Source organism: Rhinolophus sinicus, chromosome 2 (genome assembly GCF_057876585.1).
Source record: "Rhinolophus sinicus isolate RSI-liver-muscle chromosome 2, RSI-T2T, whole genome shotgun sequence".
Lineage (NCBI taxonomy): Eukaryota > Metazoa > Chordata > Mammalia > Chiroptera > Rhinolophidae > Rhinolophus > Rhinolophus sinicus.
The window spans coordinates 99,836,313-99,857,854 of record NC_142502.1 but is presented as its reverse complement, the minus strand read 5'-3'; the positions used below and the strand labels follow the sequence as shown (position 1 = coordinate 99,857,854).

Genomic DNA, 21,542 nt, shown 5'->3' with positions numbered 1-21,542 from the left:
TCTATACCCATTTTTATTAAGTGTTTTAATCATAAATGGATGTTGTATCTTGTCAAATGCTTTTTCTGCATCAATTGATATAATCATATGATTTTTGTCCTTTATTTTGTTTATGTGATGTATCACATTGATGGATTTGCGTATGTTGAACCATCCTTGTGCCCCAGGGATGAACCCCACTTGGTCGTGATGAATAATCCTTTTAATGCATTGTTGTATTCGATTTGCTAGAATTTTATTTAGGATTTTTGCATCGGTATTCATCAGAGATATTGGTCTGTAGTTTTCTTTTTTTGTGCTGTCCTTACCAGGTTTTGGTATCAGGGTAATGTTGGCCTCATAGAATGAGTTAGGGAGTACTGTCTCTTCTTCAATTTTTTGGAAGAGTTTGTGCAGAATTGGTATTAGATCCTCTTTGAAGGTTTGGTAGAATTCACTAGTGAAGCCATCTGGTCCCGGACTTTTGCTTTTGGGAAGGTTTTGGATGACTGATTCAATTTCGTTACTGGTGATCGGTCTGTTTAGATTTTCCCGTTCTTCAGGGTTCAGCCTTGGAAGGCTATATGTTTCTAAGAACTTGTCCATTTCTTCTAGGTTGTTGAATTTGGTGGCATATAGTCCTTCATAGTATTCTTGGATGATCCTTTGTATTTCTGTGGTGTCCGTGATAACTTCCCCTTTTACGTTTCTGATTTTGTTAATCAGTGTCTTCTCTCTTTTTATCTTAGTAAGTCTAGCCAAGGGTTTGTCAATTTTGTTAATCTTTTCAAAGAACCAGCTCTTTGTCATATTAATTTTTTCTATTGTCTTTTTGTTCTCTATTTCATTTATTTCTGCTTTAATTTTTGTTATTTCCTTTCTTCTGCTGACCTTGGGTTTTACTTGTTCTTCTTTTTCTAGTTCTTTAAGGTGTAACATGAGGTTATTTATTTGGGAGTTTTCTTGTTTCTTGAGATAGGCCTGTAATGAGATAAATTTCCCTCTTAAAACTACTTTCGCTGCATCCCAAAAATTTTGGTAGGATGTATTTTCATTGTCATTTGTTTCTATGTATCTTTTGATCTCTCCTCTAATTTCTTCTTTGACCCAGTCCTTCTTTAAAAGTATGTTATTTAATCTCCATGTATTTGTGGTTTTTCCCGCTTTCTTTTTACAGTTGATATCCAATTTCAAAGCCTTGTGATCAGAGAATATGCATGGTATGATTTCAATCTTCTTAAATTTGTTGAGACTGATTTTATGTCCCAATATATGGTCTATCCTTGAGAATGTTCCGTGTACACTAGAAAAGAATGTGTAGTCTGATGTTTTAGGATGAAGTGCTCTATAAATGTCAATTATGTCCATTTCATCTAATGTGTCATTTAGGGCTACTATTTTGTTATTTATTTTCTGTTTGGATGATCTATCCATAGCTGTCAATGATGTATTTAAGTCCCCTAGTATAATTGTGTTTTGGTCAATTTCTCCCTTTAGTTCTGTTAGTAGTTGCTTGGTGTATTTCGGTGCTCCCTGATTGGGGGCATAAATATTGATGACTGTTATGTCTTCTTGTTGTACAGTCCCCTTCACCATTATGAAATGTCCATCTTTGTCTCTTGTTATCTTTTTCACCTTGAAGTCTGTTTCATCTGATATCATTATGGCTACACCTGATTTTCTCTGGGTACCATTTGCTTTGAGTGTCAATTTCCACCCTTTCACTTTGAGTCTGTGCTTGTCCTTGTAGCTGAGATGTGTCTCTTGGAGACAGCATATGGTTGGGTTTATTTTTTTGATCCAATCTGCTACTCTGTGCCTTTTTATTGGTGAGTTCAGTCCATTTACATTTAGGGTGATATTGATATGTGAGGATTTCCTGTCATTCTATCTTTAGTTTTCTGGTAAGGCTGTGTCTCCATTGTTTCTTTGCCTTTTTGTTGTTGTCTATTATTTCTTGTGGTGGCATTCTATGATGTTTCCCTCTGTTTCTTCTTTTATTTCAGTATATATTTCAATTCTGGATTTATTTTGAGTGGTTACCCTTAAGTTTATGTAAAAGAAAGTTTGATATTTAGAGTATTCCATTTTCTTCAGCACGCTTACTTTCTCCGTTCCCATATTCCGGTTCAGGCCTTTACTCTCCCCCTTTTTAAGTTGTGGTTGCCACAAATTGTGCCTGTTGATGGTGGTCGAATAGCCTCCTTTAGTATTTCTTGTAGTGCAGGTCGTGTATTAGAAAATTCCCTCAGCTTCTGTATGTCTGGAAAGGTCTTTATTCCTCCTTCATATCTAAAGGATATCTTTGCTGGATATATTATTCTTGGCTCATGGTTTCTCTCTTTCAATAGTTTGAATATTTGGTTCCACTCCTTCCTGGCTTGTAGAGTTTCTGCTGAAAAATCTGATGATAATCTAATGGGCTTTCCTTTGTAAGTTACCGTCTTCTTTTCCCTGGCTGCCTTGAGGATTCTTTCTTTGTCGTTGATTTTAGACAGCTTCAATACAATGTGCCTTGGAGAAGGTCTGTTGGGATTGAGGTAACTAGGTGTTCTATTTGCTTCTTGGATTCGAGGGTCCAGTTCTGTCCACAAGTTTGGGAAGTTCTCATCGACAATTTGTTTGAATATATTCTCTGTTCCCTTCTCTCTTTCTTCTCCTTCTGGTATTCCCATTATTCTTATATTGCTCTTTCTGATGGAGTCAGAAAGTTCTTGTAGAGTTCTTTCATTTCTTTTAAGTCTCAAGTCTCTTTCTTCTTCTATCTGTGTCATTTCCAGGTTTCTATCTTCGATGTCACTGATTCTTTGCTCCATCTGGTCAACTCTACTACCTAAGCTGGTTATTTCATTCTTAATTTCTTCTATTGAGTTCTTAATATCCAGAAATTCTATTTGGTTCTTTTTTAAGATTTCAATCTCTCGTAAAATGCTCATGCTGTTCTTTGATTGAGTTTCTGAGTTCATTTAACTGCCTATCTGTGTTTTCTTGTATCTCGTTGAGTTTTTTCAGAACTGCAATCTTGAATTCTCTGTCATTTAAGTCACATATTTCTGTATCTTTAAGTGCCTTCTCTGGAGATTTTTCACTTTCTTTCTGAGCTATCTTGTTGCCTTGGTTATTCATGGCGATTACTGGTTTACTATTTCTCTTCCTAGACATCTACAGGTGTGACTTCTGCAACAGGTTGATAGAAAGCGGTCTTTCTTTTGTTTGCCAGTACTTGTTGGTAGAATGTTTTATTATTTCTCCAACTGCAACTTATTTTTCTTCTCCCACACGGTAGTGCTATGTTTTCTCTGTACTATTCCAACTTCTCACACAATGGGGGGATTCCCTGGGAGACGGGCTTCTCCTCTGTTAATAGTTCGTCTAGGTCACAGGGCACAGTGTCCCGGTGGGTATGCGGAGAGCTTTTGATGTTCCAAAGCTCTTCCAGCTCCTGATTCAGAGCCCGTATATTTCAGCAGCTCTGTTTACTCCTGCAGGGATCCGCCCAGATAGGTGGGGTCAGGGACGGGGTGAGTTGTGAGAGGTGGCCCAGAGCAATGGCGGCGACCACAGCTGGTCCTGCTCCCACAGCTCCCTCCCCTTTGCTGGAACTAGTTGGGCTGTGAATTTGTGTTTGCGGCCCACAGTTCTCAAAACAGCAAATTTTCTGTTGTTTTGATCTGACACTGCTACTGTTTTGCTTCTAGCACCGGGCAGGTGGGGGCGGGGCGAGCTCTGGGAGGGGAGGGAGGGGGCGGCTAGTCTCAGTGCCTAAGGCTCCGTTCTCTGCTCGGCAGTGCGGGCTTAAACCACCGTTTTCAGCCTTTTTCCCTCAGTCTTTTCTCCGAGGTCTCTGCCATGAGCGTTGGATTCAGCCGTGTTATATGCTGTCCCCTCAGCCCTGAGGAGCCCTGGCGGAGCCCTAGCAGTCCGAGTTCTTCCCTCACTCGCAGCTGCGGTAGTTCCGGGAAGCAGCGAGCTCGGCGCACTGAGCGAGGTCTGCGTCCTGCGCCCACACGGCTCCGGCTCCGCGCACTTCTCCCTTCCCTCCTCCCCCCACTCGCGCGAATCTCCCACCTGTAGGTGATTTCAGTCGGTAGTGGGCCTCTTCGTCTTGCCTGTCTGCTGTGCAGGGAGTCCTTTGTGGAGTTTTTGTTGTTCGATTCTTTGTAAATTCCAGGGGAGCTTTACAGAGGCTCACCTCACGCCGCCATTTTTCCGGAAGTCCTCTAAAGTATTGTTTTCACGTAGCCTTTTCAGTACTTGTAAATAGTAAATGTCCAACTGGTACAAATTCATAATGAATAATCCCTCTGATATCAAAAAAGTTTAGCAACATCGTTTTGACTCGATTTGGCCGTTTTTGATAATGGAGAATTGGCTGACTTCTATTGTGCACTTAGATGCTTTGTTTCAGGGTCGTATTGGTACACCCATGTTTCATCACCAGTGATAACCTGGCCCAAAACATTGTCTTGCTTCTCCAAAAGGTCTTGGCAAACTTCGACTCTCCTTTGCTTTTGTTCATTGGTAAGCTCCTTCGGGAACATTTTTGCATATACCTTTCTTATGCCAAAATTTTCAGTTAAGACTTTCCTGTTTCTCTATCAATGTTTATTGGTCTGCTCTGTTTCTTACAGTCAGCCAATGATTTTGATGCACAATTCAACAAATTATTGCAATGCTTTCATCACTTCTGCTCATTACTGGCCGCCCTGACTTCTCTTCATCAGTGATGCGTTTTTCTCCCCCTCAGAAAAATGTTTAATCCATTTGTACACTGTTTTCTTCATGGTATTATCCTCATAAACTTGGATTAAAATGTCCTTGATTTCACTTCCACTCTTGCCAAGTTTAACAGGAAATTTAATGTTTGTTCATTGCTCTAATTCAAGCTCAGACATTCTCGTGACGGCACACAACAATAATGAACGCCACAGCAAGACTCCGCCACACATCGATATGAACACAGCTGTGAGACACTGATATACCAAGGTTCTGAAACCTTACCGAGCTGTTTGTACAGTGCTGCCAATATAAGCACACTGTGGCAAGTTCGCGAACTTAATTGTCAGACCTCATAAATATGCTTTGGTATATATGAAAATATTTCACTGACCCACACACATCCTCTTAGCAAATTAGGACTATGAGGGATTTTCTGATAATGCTATTCATGGACAAATTTAGCAGCATTTTTTTCCCCATTAAAATGAAAGATAAAGAAGCCTGCTGTCATCACTTTTATTCAGTATTTTACTGGAGATCTTCACTATGAAATCAGAGAATAAAAAATTAGAATAATAATTGGAAAAGAAGCCTAAGATTGTCCTTATTTAAAGATCATACATAGAAAATTCAAAGAACCTATAAACAACTGTTATAACTAATAAGTTCAGTAATGTTTGTATATAAAGACCAATATACAAATATAGAGTTTTTCTGTAATGAGCAATAATTCAATTAAGATGTAATACAATTGTATGTCAATTATATATCAATAAATCTACAAAAAATATAATAGCAAAAAAAGATTTTTTCAATATCCACAAAACCAGAAAGTACTTTATAAATAAATGTAAAAATATTTGCATAGCATTTTTTGAGAAAATGATTATTGTTGAATGACAAAATGGAAGACTGGAATAAATTCATAATATGAAGAAGTCAATTCTTTAATTAATTTAAAAATTCAATATTCCAACAAAATCACAACAGAATTTTTTTCTATAATTTCTTAATTTTAATATTTTATTATAAAATTATATGGAAATGCAAAGAGCCAAACATTGGTGAAGAAAAAGAATGTAAGGGGCCCTTCCCTGACAAATAACAAGGAGTATTATAAAGTCAGACTAATTTACACAATCTTCTAATGGTCCAAGAATTGATAATAGATCAATGGAACAGGACAGAGGCATCAGAAACAAACACACACACACACACATACATATATTATGACACAGGTGGAAATACAAATCAATAAGGAAATAATTTACTTTTAATAAATGGCACTAGAAACTTTTATCCATATGGGAAAAACTTACAGATCTTAAATGTATCTTAATCTTTAACCTCTAAACTACATACCCACTATTACATAGTCTAATATATATATGTGTGTGTGTGTGTGTGTGTGTATACATATATATATATATATTTGGCACCCCTGGTGTGTGTGTATACACACACACCAGGGGTGCGAAAAAACTATACAAGTGAACACTTTGGTCAAGGTTGCTCAAGCAGTAGTTCACCATAATCAGAAGAGCCTGGACACTGATTTTAACCACTTTGAGCACCTCTTGTAATTGCAGAAGTCAAACGTGACTTGTATTCATCTTTAGTTATTGGTATATATTGAGTATTACAATTTTAATACAGTTTTTCTTTGGCACCTGCTGTGTGTGTGCACGTGTGCATGCGAGTGTGTGTGTGTGTGTGTGTATTTAAGCCAATTCTTTGTATTTTCTTTTGATTTAATTTGATTAAATATAAAAAAAGAGTAAATGATTGACTAGCCTTAGAGGAGACTGTGGTAAATTCAGCTGGGATGCCCCTTTAAGAGACATGGCTTAGCTTTATTTAATTATTGTCGTGCAAGAAGGTGGACCCTGTACTACCAGATTAAACCATGTTAAAAAGAGAAGCAGGAGATCTGGAATTTTGCATGAAATTGTTAACTATTTTTAAAAAGTCAGGTACTATTTGGGCCAAACAACAGTATCTATATGGTCTCTGATGGAGAACACTTAACATTTTCAATCAAGGTAGTGACATAACCAGATTTTGGCAAGAGATGTTTATAATGGTGATTAATGGTGAATGGACAATCTCTATATACCTATACCAGATGCTGATTGAAGACGAACATATGTTGTCTTATTTTATTCTCACAAGTATTTGGGTAACAAATTCAGTGCCTCTCCTTTAACCACCATGCTATCCGGAAGGCAGCAATTTCAACTCATGACCTTTCCTTGGAGGACCTTTTTTTTAAAAAAATTTTATTGGGGAACAGTGTGTTTCTCCAGGACCCGTCAGCTCCAAGTTGTTTTCCGTCAATCTAGTTGTGGAGGGTGCAGCTCACTAGCCTGTGTGGGAATCGAACCGGCAACCCTGTCATTCAGAGCTCGCGCTCTAGCCAACTGAACTCTCTGGCCGCCCCTCCTTGGAGGACTTTTAAAAAGGTTTTTTGGAGGGTTTTAATCAGTGTCTTTCAGTTCTCTTCTCTGAATAACACAGTTTTTCCACATTAAAGAACTCTAGACCTCAAAATAATTTAATAAGGCACAATAGTTTAATAAGTGAAGTTAGCAAGAGAATAGCTCTTAATTACATGGAGGGAGAGTCTTTTAAGAAAATACAGGTTGAAAAAAGTCTATAAAGAATAAAATTGATAATATTTCAAGTTGAATATAGATTATATATACATATAAATGTGTTTTCAGAATCGATTGAAGATGTTATTCCTGCAAGGAAGCTGAAGAACTTTTATCTGGGTGTAGCAGAGCACAAGGATATTTCCAAGTTGGTCCTCCTCCTTTCTTCCTGTGTGAACTCTCTAAGAAAGGCAGCTAATGATGCCCTGCAGGACTTTCAGAAGTATAAGACACTCTGGACAGAGGACCGAGATGTGAAAGTGAAGGTGTGTTTCTGCTACCTGTGATGCAGTTTGGGTTTGAACTGTTAATATCTAACTTGTGGGGGTGCACCGAGAAAATATCAGGGATAATGACAGGAACTCATGAGCAGAAGTCAAGAACTTGTAAATGCCAAGCACCTAACACATTACATCATGCGTAATTCTCACATTGACACTTTGAGGCAATTGATAATAATGAGGCTCAGGCAGATTTTGCTTAATTAGCTGAAACAATTGAGTACCAGTTACATTCCAGACGTGTCAGGAAGCCAGGTGTTCAAGGATGTATCACATTTACCCAGACTGAGCTGTATTTTTGGTTAGAGACTCAAGGAAGCTTGAGAACTCTGAATAACCATTCATGTTCCTTTGTGAAATTCCCTCACATAGCCTCCTTTTCCGGTTCTTCCAATTCATCCCTTCCCTTACTGGTAGCACATACGAGTGGAAACGTATATAAGCAAATGCAATTTTCTAATTTAACTATTATGAGTGTAAGATTTATACTGTCAAAAAACTAAAGAAAACGTTTCCTTACTACAGGAGTTTTTGGCTAACAATCCCTCTCTGACTGAAATCAGATCGGAAATTCTGCACTATGCTACTTTTGAACAGGAGATTGATGAGTTGAAGCCTATTATTGTTGTAGGAGCACTTGAATTACATACAGGTATTTAAAAAATATGCAAAATATCTGTATTTTCACATGAAATGTTACTTTACTTAGAAAGCAGTTATTAAGCTACCTTGGTACAATATTATAAATATTAAATATTTCTGGAACACTAATAGTATTCATATATGTATTATAATATGTATGCTATATATTATTATTTATTTTATACATAATATTATACCAAGGTGACTTAATGCACTTAATATTCTGCAAAGTTTCTCAACTGGCAGTCCAACAACTGAAAGTACAGATAAAACTCTTTCAGGTTACTGTGAGGAAGGGGTTGTGTACCAGAGACAGGAGTTGGTTTGAGGTTTCCTGAGAAGTGAATCCATTTGGGATTAGAGTATCAAAGGATGATGAGACAACCACTTAATGTCTGACGTAAAAAGCCCAAGATGACTTTTTTGCTTACTACGGTGAGGGAGAGGTATGCTGGACAGGCACAATGTTCCCAGCTGAGCATTTCATAGAGGGTGGCCGGGCAGCATGGAGGCCAAGGATTGTGTGTGGGCCTATAGGGGTTAACATCGTCTGCAGAAGGATGCTTGCTCAGGGGACACTGTTGTTGATTGGTCAGCACTCAAGTGGCCGGCTTATTGAGTATGTTCCATCTGATTGGTTGACATTCAGAAGGGAGGGGCTGACACTGATTGGCTTGCAAATGTATGTGAGCTGAGGTGAATTGGTCTATGGTTTGGGTTTAAAACTGGTTGTGGTGGCTCCTTATTGACATGGTTAGAGAGGTACAACCAGCCTTAAGTTTGTGAGGTGATTATATTCTCAGAATATATTAGAATGATCTAGTTTACATCACCTTAGGTAGATTTTCAGATCTATCCTCGAGCAATCAGGGTAACTGTGGCTCTCAAATTTGACTACGAAGGTTACTTGATCCCTCTTCTGCTGGTGATAATAATGTGCCCACCTCATGAACTACTTCATATGAGACACTTAGCATAGTACCTGGCAAATAGTTGATGTTTAATAAGTACTGACTACGAATATCTATCAAGAAGGGATTTAATTTGGAGAAGAAGCACAAATACTTGAGGGGATTATTTAGCTAGAATTCAGAAACTATATCAGGAGCAATACTTACAAGAACTTCTGTAGCGTTTTAGAAACTGTACTCTACCTATTATCTTAATGTCCTACTGTTTCCCTGAAAATAAGACCAGGTCTTATATTAATTTTTGCTCCACTAGGGCTTATTTTCAGGGGATGTCTTATTTTTTCATGTACAACAATCTAAATTTATTCAATTACAATCATGTCATCTTCTTCTGGAACATCGTCATAATGTACTAAATGTGTCCATCTGGCTGAGATCTTAACTGGGGCTTATTTTCTGGGTAGGTCTTATTTTCGGGGAAACACAGTATTTGTTTCCTCGTAAGGTTATCGCTATGATCCTTAATACAAAAATCACCTGTAGCAGTGTTCTAGTTGCCTAGGCACTTGACTTTAGAGAGAGGAAACGGAAAAATGGAATAGGTGACAATAGTTATAAAGAAACGGGAAGGTGGGCTGAATCCCTGGGGCCTAAGGAAAAGGAGAAAAGAGGCCCAGGAGGTTATTGCCCTCACAACCTCAATCAACAAGAGGGCTGTGTGTCTCTTCTCGGGATACACTTTCCTCAGCGCCTTATGCTTCTTGGTTTAACTGTTGGAAGGTGGGAGGGGAGTAGTTATTTTCCAAGCTTGGTAGAGCTGGGGATTTTAGGGGTACTGGAAGGAGAGAATAGAGGAATGGGTAAGGATTGATAAGCTAGAGTGGACTTGTTATATCTGTTTTGTTTTCAAGGAAAAGAAACCTGTTTGAACTATGTTGAGGGAAAAATGGTATATCCCAGAATCCAAGATGCAACTGGGCTTTAGGAATGGACCAGAACCAGGGACAGTGTAGGAAGCTGAGGAAATCCTTTCTCTTCTTCCCTCTGTGCATGGCTTTTTCTGCTTCCCAGGCCAGAGGGCACCATTCCAAACTCTCAAGAATGGATTCTGAAAGGTCGGAATGGATTCTGAAAGTATCTAAAAGGTCAAGATTGCGACAATCAGTTAGGCCAGATGCAGGGTCAGGTTATACATATTCTCTATCCCTGTGGATGAGCTCGGGAGTGACATAATAGGAAAATGGGCAGGTTTGGCAGACAAACAATATATGACACTCCACTGTATGGGGTAACCTAGAAGAAAATGGGGGATGAGTGAGGACTGCTAATGGGATGGCCAGAAACAGCAAGATCACGTTGGACAGGGCGAGAAGTAATTTCTGAAATTCTTCTCCATAGACTTAGCGTCCTCATGCACAGCATATCATACTCCATGGATGTAAGAATTAAATCTTCAAAATCTAGTAACCTTACCGCACATTTAATTCAGACTACTTATCAAGTGCTTAATAGCCGTATGTGGCTAGTGACTATCAAATGGGACAGTGCAGTTATAGGTGCTCAGATTACACATAAAATGAATCCTTTCAGAATATCAGTTGTATTCTATTTTGATCTTTTCTTGTCTTCACCAGAACCAATGAAATTGGCCTTATCAATTGAGGCTAAGGCATGGAAGATGTTACTCTGCCGATATCTGAATGAAGAATACAAAAAGAAAATGTCAGACATGATAGCATTTATTAATGACTACTTGAAAAAGTTATCTAGACCTATTCGTGATTTAGATGATGTCAGGTTTGCAATGGAAGCCTTGTCTTGTATCCGTGATAATGAAATTCAAATGGACATGACTTTGGGACCAATTGAAGTAAGAAACGATTGCACTTTTCATTCTTGAAGTGCTTTTTTTTTTTTTTTTTTTTTTAGCGACACACTAAAAATTTGATTCTGTTTACATATTTCTTCATTTATTTTATGGTACGGTCTGCCTATTTCTCCTTTGTGAGGTTGGTATCCTTGAAGGTATTTTGACAATTATCAACAGTGTACAGTACACAAAGCGTTAATATATTAATAATGCTTTACTGGTACAGACAGAGTTCATTTTTTGTTTGTTTGTTTTTTTGTTTTGCTGGCACCAACATTTGACGGAAAGGAATGGTTGCACTCTGTCACATCAGTCCCAACATGTTAGGCAACTTCCCCAAAGTTGTCCTTAGAAACCAGCTACAGGCCTCACTTGTGGCCAGTGGCATCCCATGGGCAGCACGGTGGGAGCAGCCCCCTTTGGCTGGACAGTAAACTGTTGGAACCTAGATCAGCAGAAGATGCTTTTAGGGAAGAGTGCTGTATTCATTTTTCTATTGCTGATATAACAAATTACCATAAACTTAATGGTTTAAAACAACACAAATGTGTTATCTTACAGTTCTAGAGATTGGAAGTCTGAATAAAAATGGGTCTTAAAGTCAAGAATGTCAGCAGGGCTTCATTCCTTCTGGAGGCTCTGGGGAAGAAGCCATTTTGTGGTCTTATCAGCTTTTAGAGGCTGACCGCACTCCTTGGTTCATGGCCCCCTTCCAGCAATGGCATCACTCCTACCCTGCTTTGGTCCTGACTCCTACTCTCCTGCTTCCCCCTCTTTCCTTTTTATCAGGGGTGTCCAAACTTTTTTCAATGGTTTTCACCAAGGGCCATATGCGGTAAAATACACAAACAGCTGGGCCACTCACTCAAGGTGAAGTACGTATTGCCTCACCTGGTTTATTTAAGTAAACTAAATATATTTTTGGAATTTGCTGCAGGGCAATTAACAATGGTTTGCAGGCTGCAGTTTAGACACCCCTGCTTTATGTGGACCTTTGTGATTACATTGGGCCCACCGACTTAACCCAGGATGAGCTCCAGGGTAATTAAGTTCTTTAACTTAATCAAATCTACAAAAACCCTTTTGCCATGTAAGGTAACATATTCACAGGTACTGGAGATTAGGAGTCTACCACAAATATTTTACATCTAACTTTTAGAATTTTTGTCTCATGGACATAATAAAAACCAGACTCTTAATCCATTTTATTACTGGTTTTTAAATCTCCTATAGACAACGCACTCCCTTATCGCCTGCATGCCTGGGGAATCGGCATTCCCACTGCCTCCTCTGGCCCCCAGTGCTCATGATTGAGCATTGCTCTCTTGAACCCATTTAGAATTTATACTCTGGTAGCTAATGAACTTCATATCTTTGAACTTACTACTTCTTTAAATCCTAGTATTTGGGAATTTGGGGTGCTGACCACTCATTCCTTAAATTATCATATCAATTTTTTTCCTGACTGCAGAAGTTCAATTCTTCAGCTTAAATTCTTTTGGTAAAACCAATTGCCAATCCATTCCTTTAATCATTCAAGTTTTCTTTTCCTTCGGGGTGTCTCCCACAGCATTATTTCATTTCATTCCCTGTATAGCCAATCCGTAGTTTATCAGAGCATTAGAAAATATTTGGCATGGTGTTGACACAAGATCAAGGAGGAGATAGAGGCAGAAAATGAGTCCAGGGATATTTTCTAGGATCTCAGTGTGCTCTGCTTACATCTCCATCAGAATCACCCAGGCACTTACTAAATGCAGATTTCAGGGCCTAGACTCGAGAGTAAACACCAATGTCACTGAGAATCTAGAGGTGCTCCTTATACACGTTTAATTTTGGAAACCACTCTTCTGGAATATGCTCTCTTCCTTGAAGGCATGGGAATGTGTTTCTAGAAGACATCTCAATCATTTGGCAATTGCTTTCCTTGTGATGTTTCTGAACTCCACCCTCACTCCACAGGAAGCCTATGCTATTTTAAACAGATTTGAAGTAGAAGTAACCAAGGAAGAATCAGAAGCAGTTGATACCTTGAGATATTCTTTCAACAAATTGCAGAGCAAAGCTGTAAGTACAAACTTAATTCTTATTTTTTAATTTATAAATTCTTATTTAATTCTTACAATGACTTACTTAAGTCGCCGTCTCCAGAAAAATGTATTTCATACTTTTTAAAAGCTTAATATGTTATTTTACTGTCTTTATCAAGACATAATCCACATACCATAAAATCTACCATTTCAAAGTATACAATTCAGTGATTTTTACTGTAGTCACAGAGTTGCACAAACAACATCACTAATGTTAAAATATTTTCATCACCCCAAAAGAAACCCCATACTCATTAGCATTACTTCTTATTTTCCCCCTCTCTATAGCCCTTGGCGGCCACTAATCTACTTTCTGTTTCTATAGATTTGCCTTTTCTGGACATATAATATAGATAGAATCATACAGTATGCAGTCATTTGTGATCGGCTTCTTTCACTTAGCATGGTGTTTTCAAAGTTTATCTGTCTTGTCAAATGTACCAGTACTTTATTTTTCCTAATGGCTAATGACTTTGAAAATCTTTTCATGTACTTATAGGCCATTTGTATATCTTTGGATAAATGTAAATTTAAATCCTTTGCTTGTTTTTAAAATTGGGTTATTTATCTCTTTATTTTTGAGTTGTAAGAGTATTTTCATATATTCTAGATAGAAGTCCCTTATCATAGGATTTGCAAATATTTTCTGTCACTGTGGGGTTGTGTTTTCTCTTTATGGTGTCTCTTGAAGTAAAACGTTTTTAACTCTGATGAAGTACAATTTGTCTAATTTTTCTTTTGTTGCTTGTGTTTTTGGTATTGTATCTAGGAAACCATTGCCTAATCCAGGGTCATGAAGATTTACAACTATGTTTTCTTAGGAGAGTTTTATAATTTTTTTTTAGATCTCTGCTACATTTTGAGTTAATTTTTATATATGTTGTGAGTTTTGGGTCCAACTTCATGCAAAAGCAAGTGGATATCCAGTTGTCTCAGTGCCACTGCATTTCTCCGATAATAAGACATAGCTGGACAATCAGCTCTCATGCGTCTTTTGGAGCAAAAATTAATATAAGAGCCGGTGTTATATTATAATTATATTATATTATATTATATTATATTATATTATATTATATTATATTATATTATATTATATTATATTATATTATATTATATTATTATATTATATTATATCCAGTCTTATAGTAAAGTAAGACCAGGTCTTATATTAATTTTTGCTCCAAAAGATGCATTAGAACTGATTGTCCGGCTAGGTCTTATTTTCAGGGAAACACGGTAGTAATTCTATTTTTAATTTTTTTGAGGACTGCCATACTGTTTTCCATAGAGGCTGTACCATTTTACATTCCCACCAACAGTGCATACAGTTCCTTCCTCCACACTTTCTCCACATCCTTGCCAAAACTCGTTAGTTTCTGTTTCCTTGATAGTAGGCATCCTAATGGGTCAGATGGTATCTAATTATGGCTTTGATTGCATTTCCCTAATGATATATGATGCTGAGCCTCTCTTCATGTGCTTATTGACTATTTGTGTATCTTCTTTGGAGAAATGTCTATTCAAATCCTGCATCTATTTTTTAATTGGGTTGTTTGTTTCTTTGTTGTTCAGTCGTAGGAGTTATTTATATATTCTCAATATTAACTCCTTATCAGATAAATGATTTGCAGTTACTTTCTCCCATTCTGTAGGTTACCTATTCACTCTGTTGATTGTGCCCTTATAGTCCTTTTTATTTCTGTAAGATAGGTAGTGATAGCCCTTTTTATTCCTAATTTTAGTAATTTAAGTCCATTCTCCTGTATTTTTGGTTAGTCTAGATAAAGGTTTATCAACTTTGTTGATCTTTTCAAAGATGAAACTTTAGGTTTGTTGATTTTCTCTATTGTTTTTCTGTTCTCTATGTCATTTATTTGTGCTCTATTTTTTAAAAAATTATTATTTCCTTCTGTTTGCTATGGGTTTAGTTTGTCATTCTTTGCCTAGTTTGTTAAAGTGGATTGTTAGTTACTGATCTGAGATTTTTTTCCCTGTATATATTTATAGGTATATATTTCTCTTTAAGCATTTTTGAAGTAGGTAAATATTTACACACCACAAGTTAGACATTAAAAATGAACTTTAAGGGAGGGTCCAGATTCTTTAATTGTACTGAAAAATTTTATTGAATATTAATTAAATTAACAATGGCTTAAAATTTCTTATTCGTGGAAAGATTTGTCACTGAGATTGAAGCATGTCTTAGTAGCAAGGGCACAGTGCTAAAATTGGGGTCATGACTTGTAATTCCATCTTTGCCATCACCCAGTTGAGTAATCTTATGCAAGGTAATAACCTTTGTTTCTTAATTTCTTTATGTGGTTATTTAGGAATATTTTTAGGATTTTTTTTTTATATGTGGTTATACAAATAAGGCTCACTTGAGGTAATGTATATAAAATATTTCTTATTTAAATTCATATTACGTAGTGACTAATTGCTTGTTTTGAAAAATGCTTGCTGGTTAGTCAGGAGAGTGACTCTTAGGAAGGAAGTGGGGAATATTCCACTGAGATTTAGTGAAGCCCAACTTTCTCTTGTTCAATGGAAAAAAATTCACGAGTTGTTCTATGTCTTCAACTATTAGTGTTAAACCCACTAACCCATCCTTTAGTAGAGATAGACAATTCTATATTATAATCACTATTCAGCTTAAAGTAATATATGTTCCAACCAAGATAGATGCTATTGTTGAGAGCAGTTAAGAGCAGGGGCTTTGGAACCCCACTGCCAGGTTTTGAATCTTGACCTTGTCTGGTGCTATAGCCTTGAGGAAATTACTTGGCCCCTCTGTGCCTCATTTCTCTTACCTGTAAAATGAGTGTAATATTAGTATTTGCTACACAGGGTTGTTGCAAGGATTAAATGAGTTAACATATGTAAAGAGCCTGGCAGATAGTAAGCATGAATTAAGTGCTAGGTATTATGATTGAAGCTTTAAGCAGAAGCTTTGAAGACCATTGTGGAGGGTATTTGCTATTTTTTTTTATACCCAGAGTAATATCACTTTCTTTTAGGGAATAGACCCAAACACAGCAACCATGTGAATCTACTAGACATTGCTAATCCCAGATCTTGGGCTGGCCCAAGAGAAAGCATGTGACCCAGACTGTACCTATAGAAGTAATTGCTTCCTTGGCCACAGAGATAGCCTGAGATGAGTCAACCAGAAAACTTCCCTGACAGTTAGAGAAGATGGCTTTGCCTCTTGGGTCATGAACTAGATTTATTTGAATCTTCTGTTGGTGTATTTGAGTTGTTTATTGCTCTATTTTTATTTTGTTTTGTTTTGTTTTTGTTTTTTACAAATGACACTATAGAGACATTTTTGTTCATATAGGACATCTGTGGAATAACAAACTTTCTGGAATATAATTGTACTTTTTGTTTAATACATTAATTTTATTCTCACATTGAGTATTCTTTTTTATTCTAGGTTTCTGTACAAGATGACCTTGTTCAAGTGCAGCCAAAATTTAAAAGTAATCTACTTGAGTCTGTGGAAGTTTTTCGTGAGGATGTAATGAACTTTGCAGAAGCATATGAGACGGTACTTTAAGTATTTGCATGCTGTGTATTAAAATGTTCACTAGTATGTTTATATGAAATGAAAGTGATGAACCCTGAGAAATACACTGTGATTTGTACATTGTATGTAAGAGGCCATATTTGCATATTAACAGCTATCAAAAAGGAAATAGTTCTCCTTCAAGCATGTTTTATAGAGTTAGAAGATTTAACTGTTAAAAGGAGAAACAACTTCGAAGATCATGGAAGTAGCAAAGGGTCTGGTTTTGCCCTTTCTCAGGGCCAGAATTCTCATAGTTGAAAATGTAATACAATTGTCAAAAGGCTCCAAGAAACTATACATGCCCTAATACCAAGATATTATGTAACTGATTTTTTTTTCACTCACACTTAGAGAACCAAAAATGTCACTGAAAGTAAATAGTAAATATCATGCTTGGTCATTTATTCCCACAAACTATTCCACCAGGTATAACGACTGATTCTACCTCCTTGTTGTTAAACTCAGAAGTTGGATATATTTCCCTAAAATATTCAACTTTCTTTTAGTGGTCATAGTGGATCTGGATTCATAAGACATTTAAGCCCTTGGTGCTCCTTATATAACACTTTCTTTTTTAAAATTTCTTTTTATTTTAAAATTAAGTTTATTCGTGTGACATTGGTTAATAAAATTATATAGGTTTCAAGTGTAAAATTCTTTAATATTATCCATATATTGCATTGTGTGTTCACCATGAAGAGTCAGATGTCCTTCTGTCACCATATATTTGACCCCCTTTACCCTTTTCTACCTCCGCTCCTCTCCCTTTACCCTCTGGTAACCACTAAACTATTGTCTGTGTCTATGAGTTTTTGCTTATTTGTTTGTCTTGTTCATTTGTTGCTTTCAGTTTTGTATTTCACATATGAGTGAAGTCATATGGTTCTCAACATTTTCTGTCTGACTTATTTCTCTTAGCATGATAATCTAAGATCCATCCATGTTGTCATAAATGACAGTATTTCATCTTTTCTTATGGCTGAGTCATATTCCGTTGTGTGTGTGTGTGTGTGTGTGTGTGTGTGTGTGTGTATCTCTCACAACTATTTTATCCATTCATCTACCGAAGGACACTTTAGTTGTTTCCATGTCTTTGTCACTGTGAATAATGCTGCAATTAACATATATCTTTATGGATAAATGTTTTCAGATTTTTTGGATAGATACCCAGAAGAGGGATTGCTTGGTCATATGGTAATTCTATTCTTAACTTTTTGAGGAACCTCCATACTGTTTTCCATAGTGGCTGCACCAATTTACATTCCTACCAGCAGTGTACAAGGGTTCCTTTTATTCCACGTCCTCTCCAACACTTGTATTTCTTGTTTTGTTGATAATAGCTCTTCTAACTATTGTGTGTGAGGTGATATCTCATTGTGGTTTTGATTTGCATTTCCCTAGTAGCTAGTAAAGTGGAGCATCTTTTCATACATGTATCTGTTGGCCATTTGTATGTCTTCTTGGGAGAAGTGTCTGTTCAAGGTCCTCTGCCCATTTTTAAATCAGATTTTTTTTTTTATTGTTGAGTTACATGATTTCTGTATATATTTTGTATATTAGCCCCTTATCAGAGGTGTTGTTTACAAGTATCTTCTACCATTCTGTTGGTTGTTTCTTTGTTTTGTTGATGGTTTCTTTTGCTGTGCAGAAGATATTTAGTTGATATAATCTCATTCATTTATTTTTGCTTTTACTTCCCTTGTCTTTGAGGTCAAATTCATAAAATCCTCTTTGAACCCAAGGTCCATAAGTTTAGTACTTAATGTTTTTATGTATGCAAGTTATTGTTTCAGGTCTTGTATTTAGGTATTTTATCCATTTTGAGTTAATTTTGACAGATGGCAGTCCAATTTCATTCTTTTTCATGTTGCTTTCCAGTTTTCCCAGCACCGTTTATTGAAGAGGCTTTCTTTTCTTTGTCATATGTTTTTGGCTCCTTTGTCAAAAATTATCTGCCCATTTATATGTGGATTTATTTCTTGGTTTTAAGTTAATCTGTGTATCTGTTTTTCTGCCGACACCATGCTATTTTGGTTATTGTTGCTTTGTAGTATAATTTGAAGCCAGGGAGTGTGATAGCTCTGGCCTTGTTCTTTTTCAGGCTTGCTTCGGCTATTCAGAGTCTTTAGTGATCCCATACAAATTTGATGATTTTTTGTTCTATTTCTTTAAAAAATGCCTTTGGGATTTTGCTGGGGGTTGCATTAAATCTGTATATTTCTTTGGGTAATATGGCCCTTTTAACTATTTGATTCTTCTAATCCATGAACATGGAATGTCTTTCCATTTCTTTGTGTCTTCTTCAATTTCTTTTAATAATGTCTTGTTCTTTTTAGTGTGTGGGTCCTTCACATCCTTTGTTAAGTTTCTTCCTAGGTATTTTATTCTTTTTTTTTTTTTTTTGTAATTGCAAAAGGAATTGTTCTTTTCATTTCTTTTTCTGAAATTTCATTGTTAGTATATAGGAACACAATGGATTTTCGTACACCAATTTTGTGTCCTGCAACTTTACTGTATTTGTTTATTGTTTCTAATATATATTTTTTTTATTTTGGTGTCATCTTTAGGGTTTTCTATATATAGAGTCATTGCAAAATCATGACATGTCATCTGCAAAAAGTGACAACTTAACTTCTTCATTCCCAATTTGAATGCCTTTTATTTCTTTCTCTTGCCTGATTGCTTTGGCTAGCTAGGACTTCAATACTATGGTGAATAACAGTGGTGAGAGGGGGCATCCTTGTTCTGTTCCTGATCTTAGAGGAAAAGCTTTCAGTTTTTCACCATCAAATACGATGTTAACTTAGGGTTTGTCATATGTGGCCTTTATGATGTTAAGGTACCTTCCTTCTATACCCATTTTATTGAGTGTTTTAATCATAAATGGATGTTGTATCTCATCAAATGCTTTTTCTGCATCTATTGATATGATCATATGATTTTTATCCTTTATTTTGTTTATGTGATGTATCACATTGATTGATTTGCATATGTTGAACCATCCTTGCTCTCCTGGAATGAACCCCACTTGATCGTGATGTACGTATAATATTTTTACTGTATTGTGGTATTCAATTTGCTAGTATTTTGTTTAGGATTTTTGATCTGTATCCATCAGATATATTGGTCTGTAGTTTTCTTTTTGTGTGTGTGTTATCCTTACCAGATCTTGGCATCAGCGAAATGTTGGCCTCATAAAATGAGTTAGGAAGTATAGCCTCTTTTTCAATTTTTTGGAAAAGCTTGAGAAGGACAGATATTAAACCATCTTTGAATGTTTCGTAGAATTCACTACTGAAGCCATCTGGTCCTAGACTTTTGCTTTTTAGGAGGTTTTTGATGATTGCTTCAATTTCCTTACTGTTGCTCAGTCTATTTAGATTTTCCAGTTCTTCATGATTCAGGCTAGAAAGGTTATATATTTTTTCTAGGTTATTGAATTTAGTGGCATATAGTCTTTTGTAGTATTTTTGTATGATTCTTTGTATTTTTGTGGTATCTGTCATACCTTGTCCTCTTTCATTTCAGATTTTATTTGCATCTTTTCTTTTAGTTTCTAGTCAGGGATTTGTCATTTTATTAACCTTTTCAAAGAACCAGCTCTTTGTTGCATTAGTTTTTTTCTGTTGTCTTTTGTTGTCTGTTTCATTTAATTCTTCTCTAACTTTTATTGTTTTGTTCCTTCTGACTTTGATCTGTATTCATTTGTTTTTGGGTTTCATTTGTTTTTCTTTTTCTAGCTCTTTAAGATGTAATGTTATGTTGTTTATTTGGGATTTTTCTTGTTTCTTGAGATAGGCCTGTAATGATATAAATTTCCCTCTTAATACTGTTTTTGCCACATCCCACTAATTTTGATACAATGTATTTCATTCTCATTTGTTTCAATTATCTTTTGATCTTTCCTTTTATTTCTTCTTTGGTCCAGTCATTCTTTAGTAGCATGTTGTTTAATCTCCACATATTTGTCATTTTTCCCACTATCTTTTGGCAGTTGATATCCAATTTCAAAGCATTGTGGTCAGAGAATATGCTTGGTATGGTTTCAATCTTCTTAAATTTGTTGAGGCTAATTTTGAGTTCCAACATATGGCCTTGAGAATGTCCCATGTGCACTACAGAAGAATGTATAATCTGTTGTTCTGGGATGAAAAGCTCTACAAATGTCAATTATGTTCTTTTGGTCTAATGTGTCATTTAAGGCCGATATATCATCATTGATTTTCTGTGGATGATCTATCCATAGCTGTCAATGGAGTATTTAGGTCCCCTATTATAATTTGTGTTTTTGTCAGTTTCTCCCATTAGCTCTGTTGGTAGTTGCTTTATATATTTTGGTGCTCTCTGATTGGGAGCATATATATTGATAAATGTTATATCTTCTTGATATATTATTCCCTTTATCATTATGAAATATCCATTTTTGTATCTTGTTACCTTTTTTTATCCAGAAGTCTATTTTATCAGATAAAGTATGACTACACCAGTTTTTCTCTGGATGCCATTTACTTGGAGTACCATTTTCTACCCTTGCACTTTGAGTCTATATTTGTCCTTGCTGTTGAGGTGTGTCTTTTGAAGGCAGCATATGGATGGGTTTTGTTTTTTGATCCAGTCTGCTATTCTGTGCCTTTTTATTGGTGAGTTCAGTGTGTTTACGTTTAGGGTAATTATGGATACATGAGGATATCCTATAGCCATTTTATCTTTTGTTTTCTGGTAATTTAGTGTCTCCATTGTTTCTTTGCCCTTGTGTAGCTGTATGTAATTTTAGTTTGGTAGTGTTCTATGATTTTTCTGTCTGTTTCCTCTTTTTTTATGTTAT

At 36.3% G+C, this 21,542-nt stretch overlaps 1 protein-coding gene across 1 annotated transcript in view; it reads left to right on the top strand.

Annotated features, from left to right (window-relative positions):
* Nucleotides 1-21,542, top strand: part of DNAH8 (dynein axonemal heavy chain 8) — a 369,939-nt gene that overhangs the window by 135,323 nt on the left and 213,074 nt on the right. Inside the window, exons 27-31 of the mRNA XM_088795770.1 lie at nucleotides 7,422-7,618; nucleotides 8,159-8,285; nucleotides 10,821-11,056; nucleotides 13,019-13,123; nucleotides 16,583-16,696. Of these exons, the coding sequence (XP_088651896.1) occupies nucleotides 7,422-7,618; nucleotides 8,159-8,285; nucleotides 10,821-11,056; nucleotides 13,019-13,123; nucleotides 16,583-16,696 (779 nt within the window). The remainder of the gene's footprint in view (nucleotides 1-7,421; nucleotides 7,619-8,158; nucleotides 8,286-10,820; nucleotides 11,057-13,018; nucleotides 13,124-16,582; nucleotides 16,697-21,542) is intronic.